The sequence below is a fragment of the Macaca mulatta genome, chromosome 9 (assembly GCF_049350105.2).
Source record: "Macaca mulatta isolate MMU2019108-1 chromosome 9, T2T-MMU8v2.0, whole genome shotgun sequence".
NCBI lineage: Eukaryota > Metazoa > Chordata > Mammalia > Primates > Cercopithecidae > Macaca > Macaca mulatta.
The window spans coordinates 36411255-36433858 of record NC_133414.1 but is presented as its reverse complement, the minus strand read 5'-3'; the positions used below and the strand labels follow the sequence as shown (position 1 = coordinate 36433858).

General features: G+C 37.2%; 1 protein-coding gene across 4 annotated transcripts in view; it reads left to right on the top strand.

Moving 5' to 3' along the window:
• CUL2 (cullin 2) overlaps positions 1 to 21689 on the top strand; it is an 85845-nt gene extending 64156 nt beyond the window's left edge. For 3 of the 4 annotated variants that reach the window (XM_015146738.3, XM_077945018.1, XM_015146739.3), the window contains 10 exons: positions 633 to 692; positions 1510 to 1638; positions 1743 to 1829; positions 3484 to 3636; positions 4235 to 4312; positions 7665 to 7731; positions 15152 to 15354; positions 17750 to 17851; positions 19575 to 19691; positions 21102 to 21689. In XM_015146738.3, the coding sequence (XP_015002224.1) occupies positions 633 to 692; positions 1510 to 1638; positions 1743 to 1829; positions 3484 to 3636; positions 4235 to 4312; positions 7665 to 7731; positions 15152 to 15354; positions 17750 to 17851; positions 19575 to 19691; positions 21102 to 21233 (1128 nt within the window). In that variant the 3' untranslated portion in view covers positions 21234 to 21689. 4 annotated transcript variants of the gene reach the window in all.
• The last annotated feature ends 915 nt before the right edge of the window (positions 21690 to 22604 follow it).

The following is a 22604-nucleotide window of genomic DNA, read 5'->3' as shown; positions in this document are numbered from 1 at the left end:
ATGTACATAAAGCTCTGTCATTCTTTAGGCAGTTTCAGGATTAGACTCCTAGTATGAGATTTCTGACCTAGACATGGAGATTAAATATGAAATTCAAAATGGAAATAATATAACTTTTAAATTATTAACTGAATAGTAAATTGAATGCTTGTAGAATTTCCCATGATTATGCTATATAAGGGGAATTTTTAATCTGATATCTTCTGGATAGACATGCATAATTTTACAATTTTTAGTACTGATTTTTTTCTTTGGCCATAATACTTAGGCTATATTGAATAATATTTGAAAAGAGAATAGATATGTTTTACGTGAACTTTTGTATACTTTAAAGGAAAGTTACTTACAAGATTGTAAGTTTTTTTTTTTAAGTAGTGTTATTTTATCTGTTCAAATTTTGGTAATGAGTTACAGAGTATCTTGCAATAGCAACAAGATGTATAGATATTTTGTAATTAGAGAATAAAATCAGAGGAGTCCACTGTGTTAGGTGCGAAAATATTAACAAACTACTGGCAATGCTGTGTCGTATGTGGCGGGGTAATTTTGGATGTATGGATTATGGCTTGTATTGAACTAGCTGTACTTTTTCCCTATGGCTGGTGGTTAATTATGGCCTGTTTTTTATGTAGGCCCTTACGTCGGTTGTAAATTACAGAGAACCTAAGTCTGTTTGCAAAGCACCTGAACTGGTAAGTTTGGTGTTTGCTGAAAAGTAATCTTATGAAAAGTCAGTATTAGAACATGAAAACTGAGAATATCAAATTAATTTGGTTTTTGTAGCATTTTTCAGAAAAACAAAAGGAAAATTATCTACATTGTACATAGTTTGGCATTTATGTAAGGAATGCAACATACCGTGTGTCTTTTCTTAAAAAATAATCATTTTACAAAGTTTGGGTTTTAATGTATGTCTATTTTGAAATAATTTTAATACTTTTCATGTAGATTGTTATATCTGAAATCTAAAGGAAGTCTGATGATAAAGTTTGGGTAACCTTTGAAGGAAACTTGCTTACAAGGTTTTTGTAACTTTTTTTAAAGTACTTATTCAATGTCAAAAATTATAAAACCGCTCGAAACTCACCCAGGTGTTCTTTTAAAAATTTATATTACCCATATCAGTTGCTTTATTGGTCAATAAGTGATAATTCGATATTTGACTTGTTCTTTTAAAAAATATACCTTATGATGTGTATTTTATTTAGGTTACACTTATGATTATTACATAAAGCTTTAGAAGCCTGGTGTGGTTGTGCATGCCTATAGTCCCAACTACTTGGGAGGCTGAGGCAGGAGGATCCTTTGAGCCTAGGAGTTTGAGGCTGCAGTGAGCTATGATGTTGTCCATTGCAATCCAGCCTGGGCGACAGAGCAAGACCCAGTCTCTTAAAAAAACAGTAAAAACTCTGTCCACTGATCTTATCTTGTATCACCACTTTGCCTCCTTTGAGGCATGATATATACAGAAGCACCCTTTGTAAGATTTATTATCAATTTCTACATGAGCTTGCTAAGTACTGTGACAACTTACTGAAGAAGTCGGCGAAAGGGATGACAGAGAATGAAGTGGAAGACAGGCTCACGAGCTTCATCACGGTGTTCAAATACATTGATGACAAGGATGTCTTTCAAAAGGTATGCTGTGAACAAAAAAGTTTCATTTGTGTTTTGGTCAACTTTATTTCTGAATGCTAAATCATTAGAAAGGAAGTGATCTTTTAAAATATTTTTAAATGCAGTTCTACGCAAGAATGCTGGCAAAACGTTTAATTCATGGGTTATCCATGTCTATGGACTCTGAAGAAGCCATGATCAACAAATTAAAGGTAATATAAGTCTTTAATCTGGTACTGTCCTAGAAATTCACTCACAAGCGTATAAAGATGTTCATTGCAGCATTGTATGCAGTAACAGGAAACAATTCATCCGGTTAAATGTATATTTTTATATTCACACAGTGGGATATACAAATACTATATTAAAAGGACAAAGTATGTATGCTTATATATGAAGATTCACTGGATAATCAGTATTAACGATAAAAGATTATTACTACTTTAAATGAATACACCTAAAATATTCCTTTAAGTACAAATTTTGGAGTGCAATTCCATTTCAATTTATTTTTACATCATTTCAGCTTGCTTGCACACCGATAAGTGGTAGCAGGTTCTTATTTCTCCTGCGTTATTCAATAAATTTTCCTGCATAGTAGACATTTTGAATATAATATGCACTCCTTTTTTCCTTTTTCTTTTTTTTAAGAGATAGGATCTCACTATGTTGCCCAGGCTGGACTCTAACTCCTGGGCTCAAACGATCCTCCCGCCTCAGCCTCCTGAGCAGCTGGGACAACAGGTGTGCACCACTGCACCCAGTTGCTATGTGCTCTTTTTGAAACCTGCAAAAAAGAAAAAAAAAAGCTTAGTTTTTAATTTCTAAAAGTAGAGTTGGCCAGGTGTGGTGGCTCACGCCTGTAATAGTAGCACTTTGGGAGGCCAAGGCAGGTAGATTGTTTGAGCTCAGTAGTTCGAGACCAGCCTAGGAAACATGGCAAAACCCTGTCTCTACCAAAAATACAAAAGTTACCTGGGCTTGGTGGCTAGTCCCAGTTACTCAGGAGGCTGAGGTGGGAGGATTGCTGGAGCCTGGGACATCGAGGCTGCTGTGAGCCATGATCACACCACTGCACTCCATCCTGAGTGACAGAGCAAGACCCTGCCTCTAAATAGATTAATTACCAGAAAAATAGTAGTGTTAATGAGCTTTTATATTTCAAGATTAGAGATTCAGATTTTCTAACCTGGTAACAACATAATTTTGAATAATTTTAAAGAAATAATTTTCTTCATCACTCAGTAGATGCTATTAAAAATATGCCTAAGTAGACCTTTTTCAATTGACTACTGGCTAGAGTATTCCCAGTAATCATTTATGTAATCTTTCATTTGATACTATCTGTAAACCTTATAAGAGCCAGCAGCTGTGGTATGTGCCAATAGTCCCAGCTACTGGGAGAGTGAGATAGGAGGATGGCTTAAGCCCAGGAGTTCGAAGTTGTAGTGCACCACGATGGCTCCAATGAATAGCCACTGTGTTGCAGCATGGGCAACAGTGTCTTTAAAACAAAACACAACATAAAATCCTTATAAGGTATCTTATGTATAGTAATGGGGCGTTTTGCAGTGCTGAAATAAGAGATGAATGTATAAAAAAGTTTTTGTTTATGGGGAGATTTATTGTTCCTAAATAGGTGGATTTTATTCACTTACTTAAAATATGCCTTTAAAAAGAAAGAAAGTTGGAAAGGTTTTGATTAGTTGCTTTGACTTATGAAGAATATATTACTAGTCCTTGGGTATAAGTGTACATGCAAGAACTCTTGACCAAAGACCTAGCAATACTGACACATTCTTATTAACCAATATGACTTATTATTTTTCTTTTGAAGTCATGTATTTTCTAAAACTTTTTTTATAGCAAGCCTGTGGTTATGAGTTTACCAGCAAGCTACATCGGATGTATACAGATATGAGTGTCAGCGCTGATCTCAACAATAAGTTCAACAATTTTATCAAAAACCAAGACACAGTAATAGATTTGGGAATTAGTTTTCAAATATATGTTCTACAGGTATGAATATGTGTTTTACTATGAGCATTTACTAATCATTTCAGGACTTTGATACAAAGGATTCATAAATGGATGCCTGATTACGTTTAGTTCTGTCAGTAGATCGTGGCTTCCAAAGTCCTATTGATTTGGGCTGGGGTGGTAGCTCACGCCTGTAATCCCAGCACTTTGAGAGGCCAGAGCGGGCAGATCTCTTGAGCTCAGGAGTTCCAGACCAGCCTGGCCAACACAGTGAAAACCCATCTCTACTAAAAATACAAAAATTAGCCAGGTGTGGTGATGCGTGCCTGTAATCCCAGTTACTGAGGAGGCAGACACAGGAGAATCACTTGAACCCCCGGAGGCGGAGGCTGCAGTGAGTGGAGATGGTGCCACTGCATTGCAGCCTGGGTGATGGAGTGAGACTCTATCTCAGGAAAAATAAATAAATAAATAAAAGTCCTATTGATTTGGAATGAAATGTGCCATAATAGAAATACTCAAATTTTATCAGCATTTTGAGGAAGAAAAAAATGTTTTAGATGCTTAGATTATTTAATAAATATTTACTTTCAATTTAGATGTTGATCCATTTAGTTTTTTTATTTTTTCCTTCTAGGCTGGTGCGTGGCCACTTACTCAGGCTCCTTCATCTACGTTTGCAATTCCCCAGGAATTAGAAAAAAGTGTACAGATGGTAAGTTTGCAGGAAATGTACTAGAAGACTAAAGGAATTTTAATAATTGTCTTCATATTGTATCACCTTTAATATTTTTTCAAAGTCTTAAGGGTTCATGTGATAAAAATAGATTCACAAATTATAGTCAGTCTGCCCTTTGGGAAGAATGTAAGTTGTTGTAGTTACTAATATTAAAACTAAAATGCTAAGAATGTCATACAGTTCTTTGTCAAACCATGTCTCTTATTCTGAATAAATCTGTCATCTGCTATTAAGCAGTTTTAAATTATAAAAATGTTGATATCAGAAGAAAGCTTAGAATTCAACACTTAAAATATCACTTACCAGTTTTCCTTTTGAATTTTGACCAAATACCTCATTCAACCCTTGTAATATTTTTTATTTCTGTCCTGTAATGTAGGTGAGTATATGTGAAGTAACTGCTAGTAGAGTAAGTAGTAACAGTGATCGACAGTGGTTATAGTTTTGTGGTAATAAGAGGAGAGTGCTGTAACCAGTCAGGTAGGTTTCAGGAAGGCAAGCATGATAGACTTTCAGAATAGGAGGCTAAATTAGGACTTCTTACATCTTCTTTGAAAAGAGATTGTAGCACAGACTGTTTTAGAAACCATGAAGAAGACCATTTATTTGTGCAGACATTCATTGGATGAGGCAGACTATAATCCAAGGTTATTACAAATTTTGCAGAAAGGATACATCCCAAAATGCTGGGATTTCAGGCATGAGCCACCATGCCTGGCCTTGGCAGTCTTTTACATTTCTTTTTAAAAATCCTGTGTCCCTGATTGAAATTAAGGGAGAGAATAGGAGCTGACAGAAATGAAGTTTTCCTTTAGTTTTTTTATTTCCTCTTTCCTTGAAATAATTATTTTCCATTTATAGTTTTTAACTGCTTAAAAGCGTTCATCAGGTTTTAGTTTCCCCATTTACAAATAGGAAGTGAGTTTCTTTCTGTCTATAAAATTCTGGTTCCAAAAATACTGTTCTCTCCATTTGAATTGTCTCCAATTACCAGTAGAGGGAGTTTGTCCTTTATTTTTTTTCTAGTAAAGTCCAAGTTTTCAGACACATAGGATTGAAATCCATTTGTATACTTAATAATGTACAGTTTTCACATGTAAATTAATTCATCCTGCCTTAGTGATGATTTGCATTTTTTTACATCTTAATCTTAAATATGACTATTTATCAAGAATTACCTTTATTTTACACCAAAGTGTCTCAAAACTGTGGAATTAAAGATGTAATTAAAAGTAATTTCTTTTATACTTTAGGCCAATAAATCTTAATTGTTACATTTCTTTTTTACCTAGGCCAAAACCCTGAATAATATTAAGAAGTATTTAAAGTAGCCGGGCGCGGTGGCTCACGCCTGTAATCCCAGCGCTTTGGGAGGCCGAGGTGGGCGGATCACGAGGTCAGGAGATTGAGACCGTCCTGGCTAGCACAGTGAAACCCCGTCTCTACTAAAAATACAAAAAATTAGCCAGGTGTGGTGGCATGCACCTGTAGTCCTAGCTACCCGGGAGACTGAGGCAGGAGAATCGGTTGAACCCAGGAGGTGGAGGTTGCAGTGAGCCGAGATTGCGCTGTTGCACTCTAGCCTGGGCGATAGAGCGAGACTCCGTCTCAAAAAAAATAAAATAAAATAAAAAGAAGAAGTATCTAATGTAGAGTATAATAATGTAGCTATCTATTAAAGGTAAATAAACTCATTGAATTTTTAAGGCTCTTTGAGATCTAATTAATGCCCTTAAAGGGCATTAATTTCTTACTAATAAACTTTGCTAACACAATTATTTTAATGACATAACCAAGGAAGGTTTTATAACTTTGGTCTTTGTAGTGCCAGATGAATTGATGAATTTATTGGATTCTGTTCTTGACTAGCTATAGATACGAGAGTCTTTGTAGTCAGATTTTAAATGTAAGTATGAGTCATTATCTTCTTTTGGCATATTGATATTATTACCAAATAGTAGTATTGAAGAGGTAAAAAAAGGTTTTAGAGCGTGGAATATACATTTTGAAGCCAGTTTTGCACTTTAAATTATGAGCATTTTAAAGCTGGAATTTATCATTTCCAAAAGTGTTTTGAGAAAAAATGACAGATTTTTTAAAACTTTTATTTTGCTTTTGTCCAGAGATTCATTGTAAATGTGTTATAGATCAATTGTGAATTATATAGTAGTGATTGAATTTTATTATATCCCTCGGGATTATTAGTCAGATCATACTTCTGAAATCCCCTTATGATGTATTTCAATTTGCTGTTTGTCTGGATTAGAACTAAGCAGGCAAGCTGAAGTATTCCAGGTGCTAGTCATTTCCTGTTCATCCTGCAAAGGGATTGGTGGATCTGCTGGTAGAGGAGGATTCTGCACCATTAGAGGGAAAATAGGCTCAACAAATTTCAGCTTCCCAGGACTAGGCAAACTTAAGAGTAACTACTGAAAGAACTCACTCATCTTCTTGGCTAGAGCTATTAACTTTTGCTGTTAAGGAGTGGTCATACTATAGCTGATAGGTCAGTCATTGCTGACTGCTTTATGTGAACTTCCTTTTTAAAGTACAAAAGGTAAAGTTTGATATACAAATAAAAGCTTTAAGTATGTTATATATGGTACATCATGCTAAAAGTTTATTCAGAATTCTGAACTGGCATAATGCAGTTTATTTTTTAGTTTTGTAAAAAAATTGAGTTTTTATCTTTTTCACATTCAGCATCATTTTTCCTCTCTTTGTTGTATACTAGCTCTTTATTAAAGAAAAAGGAACTCCGTATTTTTGTCCTGTAATTACACATTCAGTCCAGGGAGGAATGTTTAAAATTTCAAGGCTACATTAATAGAATTTAAATTTAATTGTTCACAATAATATCAGCAAAAGAATATCCAGAGACATACTCTAAAACTTCGTATTTGTGTCTGATTGAATGTGGAAGCTATATGTTGCCAAATGGGAGATTAGAAATGAAGATGGGGTTGCTGTTTTCATGGTGAAACATGTATGTTGCTGTGTTTGGTTAGTAAGTGGAATTTATAAAGTCCATGTTAATATTATTCAGAAATGATAATCACTGTCATTTCAGAAAGTCAAATTTGTAGTGCTGTGGTTTAGTGGAGAGAGCTCTAGAACAGGTTGTCAATTAAAAGAGCTGGAATAACATGTGTATAGCCTTGATTAGGGACCACAGGAACATGCTTTCTCCTCTGCAAAAGAAGGAGGTAAATCAGATTGGCTATAATGTCTTTTCTAATATGAATGGTTTTTATTGCTTTTGTAGTATAGTGTTAATTAACTAGGCAAGTTGTAGCTAAAAATAATGTGGTTTTTTTTTTTTTTACAGTTTGAATTATTTTATAGCCAACATTTCAGTGGAAGGAAACTTACATGGTTACATTATCTGTGTACAGGTAAAATGCATTTAATTATATCTGACTTAATGAAATTTACCTGATGCTTATATTAATTTAGAAACAGATTTTCTGTGGCCCAATTACAGTTTTTAACCTTTTCTCTTCCATCAACCTTTTTCCCCATTAAAGCAACTAACAATGAAATTCAAATGAAAGTATAGCACTTTTTAATAGTATTTTATAATTATACTGTTTATAATCTTTCTGCTTTTAAAGAAATGTTCTGACTTTATACTGATTTATTACATTTCTGTAGCCAACCACTACATTAGCAAATTTATTAGAAACTCAGATTTGATGGGTCAGACACACTTAGAAACTTGTTCTCTAAATATGCCAGATCCCCTTGCCAATTTCATTATTAAAGCATCATAAGGAGACCTAACCATTTCATTTTTACTTGTGATACTGGAGTGAATGCAATAGATAGTAAAGCTTTTTGCAGAAAGTCCCACTTAATTTTCAATAGTTTCCAATTTTAAAAAACTTTAGTCACAATCTAATTTCCTTTGCTTCTTTCTGGAACAATGAGGTCCACTTACTTACAGTGGGATTAATACCTGAATTATTGTGGACTGTGTGTGGAGTTACCTGAAGATGTAAGCCAAAGCAAATACTTGAATTTTCTTTCTCTCTCTTTTTTTTTTTTTTAACTAAACTATGCTTTGGCAAGTTCATTGAATCACTTTTCCTTTGTACAAGAAGGAAGGGGTATATATGCTAATATTTCTTAGAAATGGTACAAGAAAATCATTTGCCAAACCTTTATTAGGAAATGTGTTCTGTCTCCTCCCCAAGGAAGATTTCATCCAAGTAACTATGATACTTGCTGTTTATTTGACTGATTTACACCTTGGGAAATGTAATACATTAGTATAACATTTCTGTATCTCATTGTATTAGTAATACATTTTGCATTATTTATGTAAGTTGATCTTTATTGAGCAAGTTGGACATTCTAATTTTTAAAATAATTTTTGAAATAAGGAGATTTTCACTGATACTCTTAGTGGTGGTTAAAATTTGACCTTTGACTAAGCACAATGGCTCACGCCTGCAACCCCAGCACTTGGAGAGGCGGAGACGGGCGGGTCATTTGAGCCCAGGAGTTCGAGACCAGCCTAGGCAACATGGCAAAACCCTGTCTCTACTAAAAATCCAAAAATTAGCCAGGCGTGGTGGAACACCTGTAGTCTCAGCTACTCGAGAGGCTGAGACGGGAGGATCACTTGAGCCCAGGAGCTGGAGGCTGCAGTGAGCCATGATCGTGCCACTGCACTCCAGCCTGGGCAACAGAGCAAGACTCTATCTCAGTCAGTCAGTCAGTAAGTTGACCTTTAATTTTACAAATATTCTGTTTTCATTTAGCAAATATAATTGATTTTAAGAAAAAAATGCTGGACCAGGGTTTTATATATATTTTTTTTTTCTAAGAAAGCTAATATATCTTAGTGTAGTTCAATTTAGCTTGCTTTTACTTTGCATAAATATCTGTTTAGGGGAGTTTAAACTTCCTTGGGTATTCTCATTTCAGCAATAATCATGTCTCCTAAAGTAATTTTAATAAGGGGCTCATTTTTTTCATAACAACTAGTGGTGTATAAGAAGAAAATAAATTTATGCACATAGTTTTTTAGCCATTGGAATTTAGTTCGAAAATAGTCACCAGTATCACCTAAATAGGAAGGAGAATAACTTTCTTTCTGTTTTTGAGCTATACTAAATTTCTAAGCTGATACATAATAAGTTGATTTGGGAGCTCTTTTGTTTGTTCATTTCTTTTATTTAATATTATTTGTGTTTTAGTTAAAACCAAATAGTTACATCCTTTGGAAAGAGAACATTATAAGTTTATTTTTTGTTTTGAATCACTGAAGGTACTGAAAACACCTGTGACGTATCAGTGAAACCAGGAGTTAGAGTTGTTTTTATGTTTATATTGTAAAATGATTAACTCAAGCTAATTAACGTAAGTAGCATCTCACTTATCTATTTGTGGTGAGACCATTTAACATCTACTGTCACAGCAATTATTGTCACAGCAATTTTCTTTGTTTTTTTGTTGTTGTTGTTGCTGTTTTTTGAGACAGAGTCTTGCTCTGTCATCCAGGCTGGAGGGCAATGGCGTGATCTGGGCTCACTGCAACTTCCACCTTCTGGGTTCAAGTGATTCTCCTGCCTCCGCCTCCTGAGTAGCTGGAATTACAGGCACACACTACCACACCCAGCTAATTTTTGTATTTTTAGTAGAGACGGAGTTTCACCGTGTTGGCCAGGTTGGTCTCGAACTCCTGACCTCGTGATCCACCCACCTCGGCCTCCTGAAGTGCTGGGATTACAAGCGTGAGCCACCGTGCCTGGCCTTGTCACAGTAATTTTCAAGTTTACTCCACAGTGTGATTAAGAGTCACCATGCTATATGATAGAGCTCCAGAACTTACTGGTCCTAACTGAAACTTTGTCCCCTTTGACCAACATTTTTCGTTTTATTTTTGTTCTCCATTTATTCATTTAACAAAAAGGTTCTCACACACCATGTGTATTGAAGATGATTGTTCTAGATTACCCATATATGACCTAAGGCTCCAGGACTTCTTTAAAACACTGGCTCTGAGGCTGGACAGATCACTCAGAGTTCTGTTTCTTGAGAACCGCTGTTACTTCCACTTAAACACAGAATGAAAATTATTCCTTCCTAGTCCATTGCTATATTTCCAGCTCAGTGAATACCCCAGAAAAGGTTAATTTTTCTATTGTAAATGAAGAGTCTTTACAAATGGTTGATGCTACACAAAGTGGTATTTGGGGGAATTTAGAATTAGAAGACCTGTGGTCGGAGTTATTAGCTCACAACTTACTAGCTGTGTAATCTTGAGCAAGTTACTTAACTCCTTTGAGCCTGCTTCCTCGTCTTTATCGTTGTAAAATTCATTGATCAATTCAAAGAACATTTTCTGTGTCTCAAGTACTTCTAAACACCAAGTGGACAGAAATAAAATACAGAGCCTTGGCCCTCAAAAAAAGCTCATGTCTAGTAGGCAGACAGACAAGCACATAGTTACGGTACAGTGTTTTGAACGTGGTAGAGGTCAGCCCAGGGCGTAATACAGAATGGTGGTGGCAGTCAGGTCCTGGCGAGGGAGGGCTTCTGGAGAAATCACGTCTCAACTTGTTTTCAAGAACTCATAGGGCCAAGTGCAGTGACTCACACCTGTAATCTAGCACTTTGGGAGGCTGAGGCAGGAGAATCCCTTGAGCCCAGGAGTTCAAGATCAGCTTGGGCAACATAGTGAGACCCTGTCTTGAAAAAATAAAATAAAATAAAAATAATGAATAGGACTTAACCAAGCTAGGTAAAGGAGAGTGTTGAGAGTGTATTACCAACAGAGGTAAGAATTTTAAGAAGCAATCTGTGATGCCAGATGTGACAGAGTGAGAAAAATCCTGAAAATTCCAGTGAATTTATGACTAGGGCTTTGGATAGAATTAACCATAAGGAACAGTTTGATAAAGACATACAGATACTTGATAAAGAGATATGACCAGACAGTGTGACAGAAACTATTACACTGTCTGCATATAAATAAGTTTTATTTGTGGCAGAGCAAGAAGTTGCCGAGATTCCTGGTCAGTTGCTGAAAGACACGTTGAGAAATGATGAACTCAAAGAAGATAAAACTTCACCAGACAGTACATAGTATGGATCAAGCTAGAACTTTGTGAACCCTACATCATAGTATGTGTTGGTAGTTACTAGTGTTTGCCAAAATAAAAGTAACACCATATAATTGTGCATACCTTAAAAGGTAACGATTCTATTGACTAAATTTGTCTCGCTTTTGTTTTCAAATACTTCCAACAGCTAAAAATAGGCAGGGGTGTTAATATTGTCTAATGTCCAGTCTATATTCAAATTTCCCTGAGTGTCCCAAGTTGACTTGCTTGACTGTCAGAGGTCACTAATTGTATTTGGTTGTTACGTTTCCCTTCCACCGCCCCACTTCTCAGCATCCTCTGACATACCGTTTTGAACAGACCAGGCCAGTTGTCTTGTAGAGTATCCAGTACTCTGGATTACTTATTTGGGATTTTTAAAATTTTTTACTTTTTAATTTGTTTTCTATTCCTTGTATGTTCTGGAAAGTGGAAATTAGTTCTAAAGGTTTGATTATATTCAGTTAAGTATTATTGGCAAGGATATTTCATAGGTGGTCCTGTGTATTTCATATTGCGTATTTCAAAGGCATCTAATGTCAGGTTGTCTCACTATTAGAGATGCTAAATTTGGAAGGCGGTAACCACCAGTTTTCTCCATTGTAGAGGCACTCTTTCCCCTTTTCGGTTAGCTCAGCAGACAATCTGAGGGATGATACTTTGGCATGAATACCCTGTTCCAGGAACCTAATATAGTTTTAGCCTCCACTGATGATCCTTGCCAGAATCAGTTGTTTCACAACTGATTGCAAAATGGTGATATTCTATCATGCCTTCGGCATTCCCTGAGAGAGTAGAGAGCTGACACAGGTACTGGGTAGTGACTTGGATGAAACTATTATGAGAGTTTTGCCCACTCTTTATTTCCTGTCATGTAAATGCTGCTTGAATTATTGTTGGCTTACTTTAAGTATCATGTATCAGAATGTTTTATTTTAGTTTTTAGTCTCTTAGGGTTCACCAGCCTATTCTGCAGGGTAAATCACCACTCTTGTCATTTCTCATTTGTGTTTACATCACAATAATTAAATGAATCATCCAAGTTTGGGGCTTCCTTTCCCCCCCCCCGCCCCCCGTGCCTTCCCACCCCTTCCCCAGTCTTTTCAGTAAGAATATGGTGCTAAGAAAAGTGGGAAGAGGTCAATGTACCCCAATCCCTGGTAAAGTATTGAAAAATAGCAAGAAAAGGCACAATGCAAGAATGAACTCAATAAGAAGTACATGATACTTTGGCCTCACATAATCTCCTAATGCTCTTTGGATCTCGTGGTGCTAAACGACAACTTTTGTGTGGCAGAAGACTCATTCTGTTTTCAAACCCATGGCAGCATATTACAGCATCAGTGACATCCTGGCTGATGGTGCCACTTAATCATCTTGGTGCTTGATGCATAATTCTGTTTGTTTCTGCATATGTTTAATTCATCATTGCAGAAATAACAAAATGTAATTTATGTAATGTTTTACTTCTTACCACATTTTCCAAATTTAATGTTGATAAGAGCCCTGTTTATGGAAAGTGTTAATAGTATATGCCAAATGATAAGTTTTTACACAAGCTGTTTCTATGAATTGGATATTGAATTTAATATATTAAACTTCCTTTTGTGAAAATTTAAAGGGTTATGAATTTTTTCTCTTGGTGTTCCCATCCAAATAATTCTGAAAAATATTTCTGAATATCATTTTTATCTAAAATAAGTCAAGGCATAAATGATGATAATCAAGATAGTATTGCATTTACGGTGATATTAAGCTAATGAATTCACTCATGGCCTTTAAAACCTTTTTTTTTTTTTTTTTTTTTTTTGAGGCGGAGTTTCACTCTTGTTGCCCGGGCTGGAGTGCAATGGCGCGATCTCGGCTCACAGCAACCTCTGCCTCCTGGGTTCAAGCCATTCTCCTGCCTCAACCTACGGAGTAGACGGGATTACAGGCATGCGCCACCACACCCGGCTAATTTTGTATTTTTAGTAGAGACGGGGTTTCTCCATGTTGGTCAGGCTGGTCTCGAACTCCGGACCTCAGGTGATCCGCCCGCCTCAGCCTCCCAAAGTGCTGAGATTACAGGCTTGAGCCACCATGCCCAGCCTAAAATCTTTAATGAGGTAATGAATACATAAAGCAGAAAACCTTAATCAGAGTTACTAATTCTCCTTAAGAGGGAAAATGCAGTCTCTGGGGTAATTTCATGAGAAATACAACTTCCTTGAGTTAACAATGAAGAGCTTTAAAATCAAATCTCGTGTTGATTTCACTTATAGTCCGTTCAGCAGTCAAATAATGCAGGCTGTGTGTGTGCGCGTCATGAGCTTTCCGTGTGCTGATGTCATGCTGCTGTCTCCCAGGATGTTGCAGAACTGTAGTATACATAATACTTGCTCTATCTCTTGGAGCTCAGGGTCGTTTAGCATACAGAATTTCTTTTTTTTTTTTTTTTTTTTTTTTGAGACAGATACTCATTCTGTCTCCCAGGTTTGAGTGCAGTGGTGCGATCTTGGCTCACTGCAACTTCCGCCTCCGAGGATCAAGCGCTTCTTATACCTTAGCCTCCCGAGTAGCTGAGATTACAGGCATATGCCATCATGCCCGGCGAATTTTTGTATTTTTAGTAGAGACAAGGTTTCGCCATGTTGACCAGGCTGGTCTTGAACTCCTGGGTTTAAGTGATCTGCCCACCTCAGCCTTTCAGAGTGCTGGGATTACAGGCATGATCCATCGTGCCTGGCCCATATGGAACATATTTATGAAAACATTCAGATTAAATGTTTTTCATTTTTATGAAAACATTCAGATTAAATTAAATTCTTTTGCTATCAACTATTTCAGCAAAAGAATGGGTCTGCCTGTTTGTCTCCTTTCTTACCTATTTGCCTCTAGGAAGTTACTGGAAAGAAAAATGTTATTTATAAGACATAATAGCATTAATTGTGGCCGAAATTACAGCTTGGACAGGACCGTAAAAGCATTTTCCATATGGCTGTAGACCTCCCAGGAGGCTTGAACCTTCCATGGGAGACTTGTGTCAGTTGTTGGTATCACTTTCCCCTTTGTCCGTCCATTTCTCCTTCACCCACCTCCTTTTATTGTTTGGATTTTTTGTTTTTTTCTTTTTCTGCCTAAGTCTTAGCGTTTCTATTAGTACTTAAAGACTTTTTTTTTTTTTTTTTTGAGACAGAGTCTCGCTCTGTCACCCAGGCTGGAGTACAGTGGCGCGATCCCGGCTTGCTGCAACCTCGGCCTCCCAGGTTCAAGCGATTTTCCTGCCTCAGCCTCCCGAGTAGCTAGGATTACAGGCATGTGCCACCACGCCTGGCTAATTTTTGTACTTTTAGTAGAGACAGGGTTTTACCATGTTGACCAGGCTGGTCTCGACCTCCTGACCTAAAGTGATCTGCCTGCCTCGGCCTCCCAAAGTGCTGGGATTACAGATGTGAGCCACTGTGCCTGGCCTTAAAGACTGTTTTAACCTACTGGTGAAGTTATGATAGCTTAACTGATTTATACCATATACTCAAAACTAATAGAATTCGATCTTCACCTTCCCAAGAAACAAAATGACTACCTTGTTAACAGCAGTGGGTTTACAACAATTTAATAAAACTATTGGTTTACTCTTTCAGAGGAAAATGTCTGAAATAGAGTAAATTTGAAATGTTTCTTTGAATGGTCATTTCACTGTCAGTTTTTGTTTTAATTGTAGGTGAAGTTAAAATGAACTATTTGGGCAAGCCATATGTAGCCATGGTTACGACATACCAAATGGCAGTTCTTCTTGCCTTTAACAACAGTGAAACTGTCAGTTATAAGGAGCTTCAGGACAGCACTCAGATGAATGAAAAGGAACTGACAAAAACAATCAAATCATTACTTGATGTGAAAATGATTAACCATGATTCAGAAAAGGTATGTAGTAATATTCCAAAGAATTTAAGCATTATCAACCTTAAAGCTTTTTCATGAGACATTGGCAGTTTTAAAGTAAGGCTGTAATTGTCATTGCACCTTGTGCTCTGGAAAGCACTTGCATTCACTACATTACTGCACGCTCCATAGAGCTGCGAGTGTAAGGCATCACAGAGCGTGCTGTGTGAGTTGGTGCCATGTGCCCTTTATAGTTTGATTTTATTTGTCCTATACTGTTAAAGCTTATTGAATAATTGTAAAAGAATTGCCATCTGGAAGATTTTGATTAATTGAGATTTTGAAACTAGCCTTTAAAGACTTTCTGGGTTTTTGGTTTTATAAATGTGCTTAATTTCATGGTTCTATACCAGGAAATGACAGCCTGTTGACGTCTATTTGTACACATATTTAATATGTGTAACTCCATTCCAAGTGTTCTTAATGTCAGCACTCAATTAACTATCATCTGTTTTTAACCACCATATATTTTTGATGCCTGTCACAAGAATAACAAGCCATTAGTATATTACTTTTTTTCTCTGTAACTTTTTTTCTAGTTACAAGATTTCATTGTTTTGTTTTCATAGTATATCCTAGATGTTTAAATAGTTAAAAATGCAACAGAGGTGGGATTATATCTCCTTCAAATTATTGTGCTTGTAAGAAAAAAATTTCTATAAATAATGTTTTGTTTTTATTTTGGTAAAGTTAATAGCCTACGGTTTATTTCTCTCATCAATTCATTTTGCTGACATCCCGAAGATGATGATGACATTTTATAGTCTACAATTGAACAACTGTAAAAGGCATATATTCTGAAATTCAAATCAATGTTTTCATAATTTTGAGAAATGATTTTTCTGGCATCAGAATCTTAGCAAAATACGGAATTTCTTTTTTTTTTTTTTTTTTGAGACGGTGTTCCACTCTTGTTGCCCAGACTGGAGTGTAATGGCGTGATCTCGGCTCACTGCAGCCTCCACCTTCTGGGTTCAAATGATTCTCCTGTCTCAGCTTCCTGAGTAGCTGGGACATGCCACCATGCCCAGCTACTTTTGTATTTTTAGTGGAGATAGGGTTTCACAATGTTGGCCAGGCTGGTCAGGCTGGTCTGGAACTCCTGACCTCAGGTGATCCACCCGTCTTGGCCTCCCAAAGTGCTGGGATTACAAGTGTGACCACCGTGCCTGGCCAAAATAGGGATTTCTTAAGGTTAATTAATTATGGTTTTTAATTTTAGGCTAGTAAATGCTTGAAGGTTTTATATTTTTTTTCTAAAACATGCTGCCCAGAAATTGACAAAGTAAACATAGATTCCTTGTTTGCACTTTAAATTTTATTTTATATTATTTTTTATTTGTTTTTAAGGTGAGATCTCATTGTACCACCCAGGTTGGAGTGCAGTGGTGCCATCTCAGCTCACTGCAACCCCCACCTCCTGGGCTCAAGTGATAATCCCGCCTCAGCCTTCCAAGTAGCTGGGACCACAGGTGTGAGCCACTATGCCAGGCTAATTTTTAAATTTTTAGTAGAGACCGGATTTTGCTGTATTGGCCAGGCTGGTCTTGAACTCCTGAGCTCAAGCACTCTGCCCACCTCAGCCTCCCAAAGTGGTGAGATTATAGGCGTGAGCCACCATGCCTGGCCTTTTAATTTAATTATGAATCCGTCCATTCCTTAGCAGAATGTATTAGATTATTATTGAGAATTAGTTCATCTTCCAAATGCCTTTTGATCCTTCTGCCAGAGAAATTCCACCCTGTGATATCAGTGGCTTTCTTAAGCCTGATATGGAAGTTGTTATTCTAAAAATTGGCTTAACAGTTTTCCTCTGAGCAAAGGCCACTTGCTTCTTGAAGAGTGAATAAAAGATGGATTGAAGTAAACGTTTTCACCATCACCCCAGGTCACGGCAAATTGATGCTGTGTGCTACTGGAGGCACAGCTTTCTCCTGCCATCAGGCCATTTACAGTGGGTATTTTGTTATTGCAGCATTTGTAAAAAAAATTTGGTTGGTTTTTCAGAATGGGGTGATGGAAAAGTTATGAACTTTGGTGTTTCATAAAAATTAAAATGTCAAACTCTAGGCAATGAGCTTGACTCTTTTATCAAAAAGTAGTGTGTATGTAATAGTAGGACCAGCAAATATCTTATTGCCAAATATAAACTGCTTAAGATTCTGGCAGATGTAAAAGTAGAAAATAAAATTGGGTTTTTCCTGTTTGTTTGAACAAAAGAATTATTTTTCTCTTAAATTTGGTAATCTATAATATAAAAGTTATAAGAGTGGAGACTTTTTTGCTTGGTCATTCATTTAGTGGAATTGCTTGCAGCAAGCTCTTATTTATAAGATTTTGGTTTTTGTAAATATAAATGTTTTATTTTTAAATGTAGGAAGATATTGATGCAGAATCTTCATTTTCATTAAATATGAACTTTAGCAGTAAACGAACAAAATTTAAAATTACTACATCAATGCAGAAAGACACACCACAAGTAAGTGTTTTTAATGTCAAGTTTTTTTGAGGGGGAAACATTTAAGCATTGGACTTTACAAGTGTTTACACTGAGATTGTGCAAAACATTGCACAGCAAACTTAATAGTGGGGTATGTCTTTTCTGGTTTGTTGTTGGCATTTATTAACCTTACAATCAAACAGAAATCTCTACTTGTTTTTTAGTTTTTTCTAAGGAAAAGAGTATGGTTTTGTTGTATTTGCTCTTAAACCACTAGAATGTGTAACTTTACATTCTCTCCGAAAATTCCCACATTGAGAAGTAATAAAATTTCATATTTTTCATTTGTAAAATAAGGGAAAGTTCTACAGCTTTTTTTTTTTTTTCCTGAGACGGAGTCTCACTCTCTCACCCAGGCTGGAGTGCAGTGGTGTGATCTCGGCTCACTGCAAGTTCTGCCTCCCAGGTTCACGCCATTCTCCTGCCTCAGGCTCCCGAGTAGCTGGGACTACAGGCGCCTGTCACCACGCCCGGCTAATTTTCTTTTTGTATTTTTAGTAGAGACAGGGTTTCGCCGTGTTAGCCAGGATGGTCTCCATCTCCTGACCTCATGATCCGCCCGCCTCCCAACGTGCTGGGATTACAGGTGTGAGCCACCGAGCGTGGCCTACAGCTCATTTGTTTCAAAGAAAACTTGTCAGTAGAGAATGCTTCTTAAACTTTTATATGCAAATGAGCCACCTGGGCATCTTGTTCAAATGCAGATTGTGATCTAGTGGGTGTGGAGTGAGGTCCTAACAGGCCAGTGTGAGGAGGGGACCTCGGCTCTTCATTCTTTTAACTTAGCAGTGATTGTTGCTTTGGTCTAGGATAGACTGTTACTATCACTCATGCTTCCTGATTGCCTTCCGTGTGCAGTCCTTGGGCTGGTGCAGGATGTGAAGATAATATAAGACATTAGACCCTCTCCAGAAACGTAATTCCCCATGGGGGAGACAAATATTAATTGCGATTCACTTTGAAACCTAAAATGGTCAAGATTCCATTTTCCTCCAGGCTAATACATAAATATATAGATTGTATTTTGTCTTTGAAAAGCTATGAGGAGATCCTATTACTGTGGCATGGCCTGCTTCTATGCCTTGCTTCTCCTGTGTTTCTTGAGCTCCGTGGAGATAGGCCCCCTCTCCTGGCTTCTCTGCTTGAGCCACATAAAATGGCACTTCACAGCTGTTCTCTTTGAAGCCTGATCCAGTATGCATTTGGAGCTAATTACCGCAGTTGACACAACTCCATCTAAAAGCATCGTGATACAGATTCTGTAATCACTGATAAGAAATGATCTTGCAAATTATTGCTGTGTCCTCCTTTATTACCTGTTTACCTTAACAGTACAGTTTATAATAATGTAAATTTTTTTTCTAATAACCTTTCAACTTTAACCCTAGAAATTGTAGAGTAGATGTTTTAGCAGTGGTTATGTGATATTAGCACAACATAGCTGTATAATTTGCTCAGTATTGTGGTGCATGCCTGTAATCCCAGCTGCTCAGGAGTCTGAGGCATGAGAATCACATGAACCCAGGAGATGGAGGTTGCAGTGAGCTGAGATCGAGTCACTGAACTCCAGCCAGGACGACAGAGTGAAACCCTGTCTCAAAATAAAAAAAAAAGTATTTGCACTCACTGATAAAATGAATTTAAAACAAGTTCAGTGACTTAATGTCTTGTTGGGTCTTTTTTCTTTTCTTCTGTAAAACAGGAAATGGAGCAGACTAGAAGTGCAGTCGATGAGGACCGGAAAATGTATCTCCAAGCTGCTATAGTTCGTATCATGAAAGCACGAAAAGTGCTTCGGCACAATGCCCTTATTCAAGAGGTAAAAAGAGGGCAGTCCTCAGGGCTTCTTAGGATAGAGGGCATTGTCATTGTACAGATTCAATCTCTTTCTTCTTAAAGAGAATATAGAAATAACCTGATCCTCAGATAGCATAAAGAAATGTTTTATACTTAATCAGAATTGTACTCACTTATAATTTCAGTATTAAATTCGGATTTGCAGGCTGGGCACAGTGGCTCATGCCTGTAATCCTTGTTGTTGTTGTTGTTGTTGTTGTTGTTGTTGAGACAGAGTCTTGCTCTGTCACCCAGGCTGGAATACCGTGGCGTGATCTTGCTCACTGCAACCTCTGTCTACCAGGTTCAAGTGATTCTCCTGCCTCAGCCTCCCGAGTAGCTGGGAATACAGGCGTGTACCACCATACCTGGCTAATTTTTGTATTTTCATGGAGATAGAGTTTCACCATGTTGGCCAGGCTGGTCTCTAACTCCTGACCTCAGGTGATCCACCTGCCTCGGCCTCCAAAAGTGCTGGGGTTACAGGCATGAGCCACCATGCTTAGTGGACACCTGTAATCTGAATGCCTTGTTAGGCCAAGACAGGAGGATCACCTGAGTTCAGGAGTTTCAGACCAGCCCGGGCAACACGGGGAGACCCCATCTCACCTAAAAAATAAATAAATAAATAAATAAATAAATAAATAATTAGCCAGGTGTGGTGGCACACCTGTAGTACCAACTATCTGGGAGGCTGAGGTGGGAGGATTGCTTGAGCCCAGGGATTGAGCCTGCGTGACACAGTGAGATGCTATCTCAAATGATAATAAATTCATATTTGCTTTGGCTTTATTTTAGAGGTCTAAAACTTACCGATTCACTGAGTCTTCTGTCCAGTTATTGAAGGAAGTTGACCCATCATTCATTCCATAACTACTTGAGCCTACCATGTGATAGACAGCTGTGGGCTGGTGCCTGGGATGTAGTACAGAGCAGCTGAAGATGTGGCAGGCTGTTTTGGAGTTCACAGTTTAATGGGGGAAGAAATACACTATTGAAGTAATATGCAAATAACTATAACATTGTATTAACATGCACTAAAGGAAAGGTATGCAGTACTGTAGGAATGTATTTAAATATCCTGGCCTGGGGTCTGCTGGGGGAAACTCTCTTGAGAAAGTGGTGTTTGAACTAAGAACTGAGAGTTGAGTTAAAGTTAAATAGAAGCTTGGGGTTGTGTGTGAGTACTTAGTTTATTGTTTCACTTAATTATGTATCATTATTAGATTTTGCTGTATCCATTTTCCACAATTTAGTTCCTATTTTCATACTTAATTTGGCCCATTTGTTGAAACCTCAGTACCTTTGAGGCACTTTAAACTGATTGGTTAAAAGTAATTACTTATAGCTGAAGAACTGGCAGTACTTTGACTTCAACATCTCTCTTCCACAGGTGATTAGTCAGTCAAGAGCTAGGTTTAATCCCAGTATCAGCATGATTAAGAAGTGTATTGAAGTTCTGATAGACAAACAGTACATCGAACGCAGCCAGGCATCGGCAGATGAATACAGCTACGTCGCGTGATGTCGCTCTCCTCCAGCGTGGTGTGAGAAGATCATTGCCATCACCATTTGGTGTATTCCTGTGGGAAAAAGCAGGCCTGTGCCTCCATAATTTGGTCATTTGGCAGCCCCTGTTTTCTGCTGTTTACAACATCACCAGTGCCACGTCATGAGCGTCAAAGAAAATGCCTAGAGATATTTCAAGCTCATGTCATTATGACATTTCTTAAAACTTTATTAAAAGAATGAGTGAAGTATTGCTGAAATGTGGACATTCGGTTGGGTACCATGCTTTTTCTCCCCTTCACGTTTGCAGTTGATGTGTCTTTTTTTTTTTTTTTTTTTTTTTAATGTATCTTAAAGGACATAAAATTAAAAAACTTAAATATTGTAATATGACAGATAACCTAATAATTGTATCTACATTAAAATGACAAACATGATACTGCTGCTTGTCAAATAAAAAAAAATAAAGAAATAGAATGCCTTTTTTATGTGGAGTATCAGGTTGACCACACAATATATTGACTCAAAGCAGCTAATGCATCTTTAGTTGCGTTTTTATCTGAATGGTTTAATTCACTTGTACTCCTATTTAAATCCTACATGAAAAATGTCTAGATTATTGTTCTTGAATGCATAGAACTGCATTCAGGATAAAGAATGCTTTATTTTTATGGATTAGATATACTGGATCTAAACGTTTTGAATCTTGAAGATGTAATTCCATCAGCAGTTTCTGGTGGTGTGCTACCCCACAGACATCGCAGAGTGTGAGCAGGATGTGTGGTGACCTCAAGTCTGGCACAAAGAGAGCTTTTCATTCAAAAGTTGTCTTTCTTCTGTTGCATAATCCATTAGTTCTAGCATAGACTAGTACCCTAGCTCTATGGCCTTCCCTGAGTCTTAGGAAATCTGTGATACCAACATATTCCTTCTATATGCCTTCCCTACCTGTTACCCTTATAGCCCTCCTCCAACAGTTTAGATACTAGAGTCACTCTCATCAGTTACAGATGTGCTTAGCAATGCATAACTTAAATACTTTTTTTAAAGAAAATTGTACATTGTACTGGGTGCCACATATATAAATCCCATTATTTTGTTTATTTTATATATATATATATATATATATATCTCAACAGCAGTGTTAGAATACTGCGATCTATTATCATATTTATTGTCTATCCATGCCGTCACCACCACCACACCCCTCCTCCCTTGACAGACAAACAATTTTTCTTTTTTTTTTTAAATAAGAGATGGGGTTTCGCCATGTTTCCCAGGCTAGTCTGGAACTTCTGGCCTCAAGCAATCCTGTCTGTCTCCCAAAGTGCTGGGATTACAAGCGTGAGCCACTGCATGCATCCAACACACAATTTTTAAAATCCGG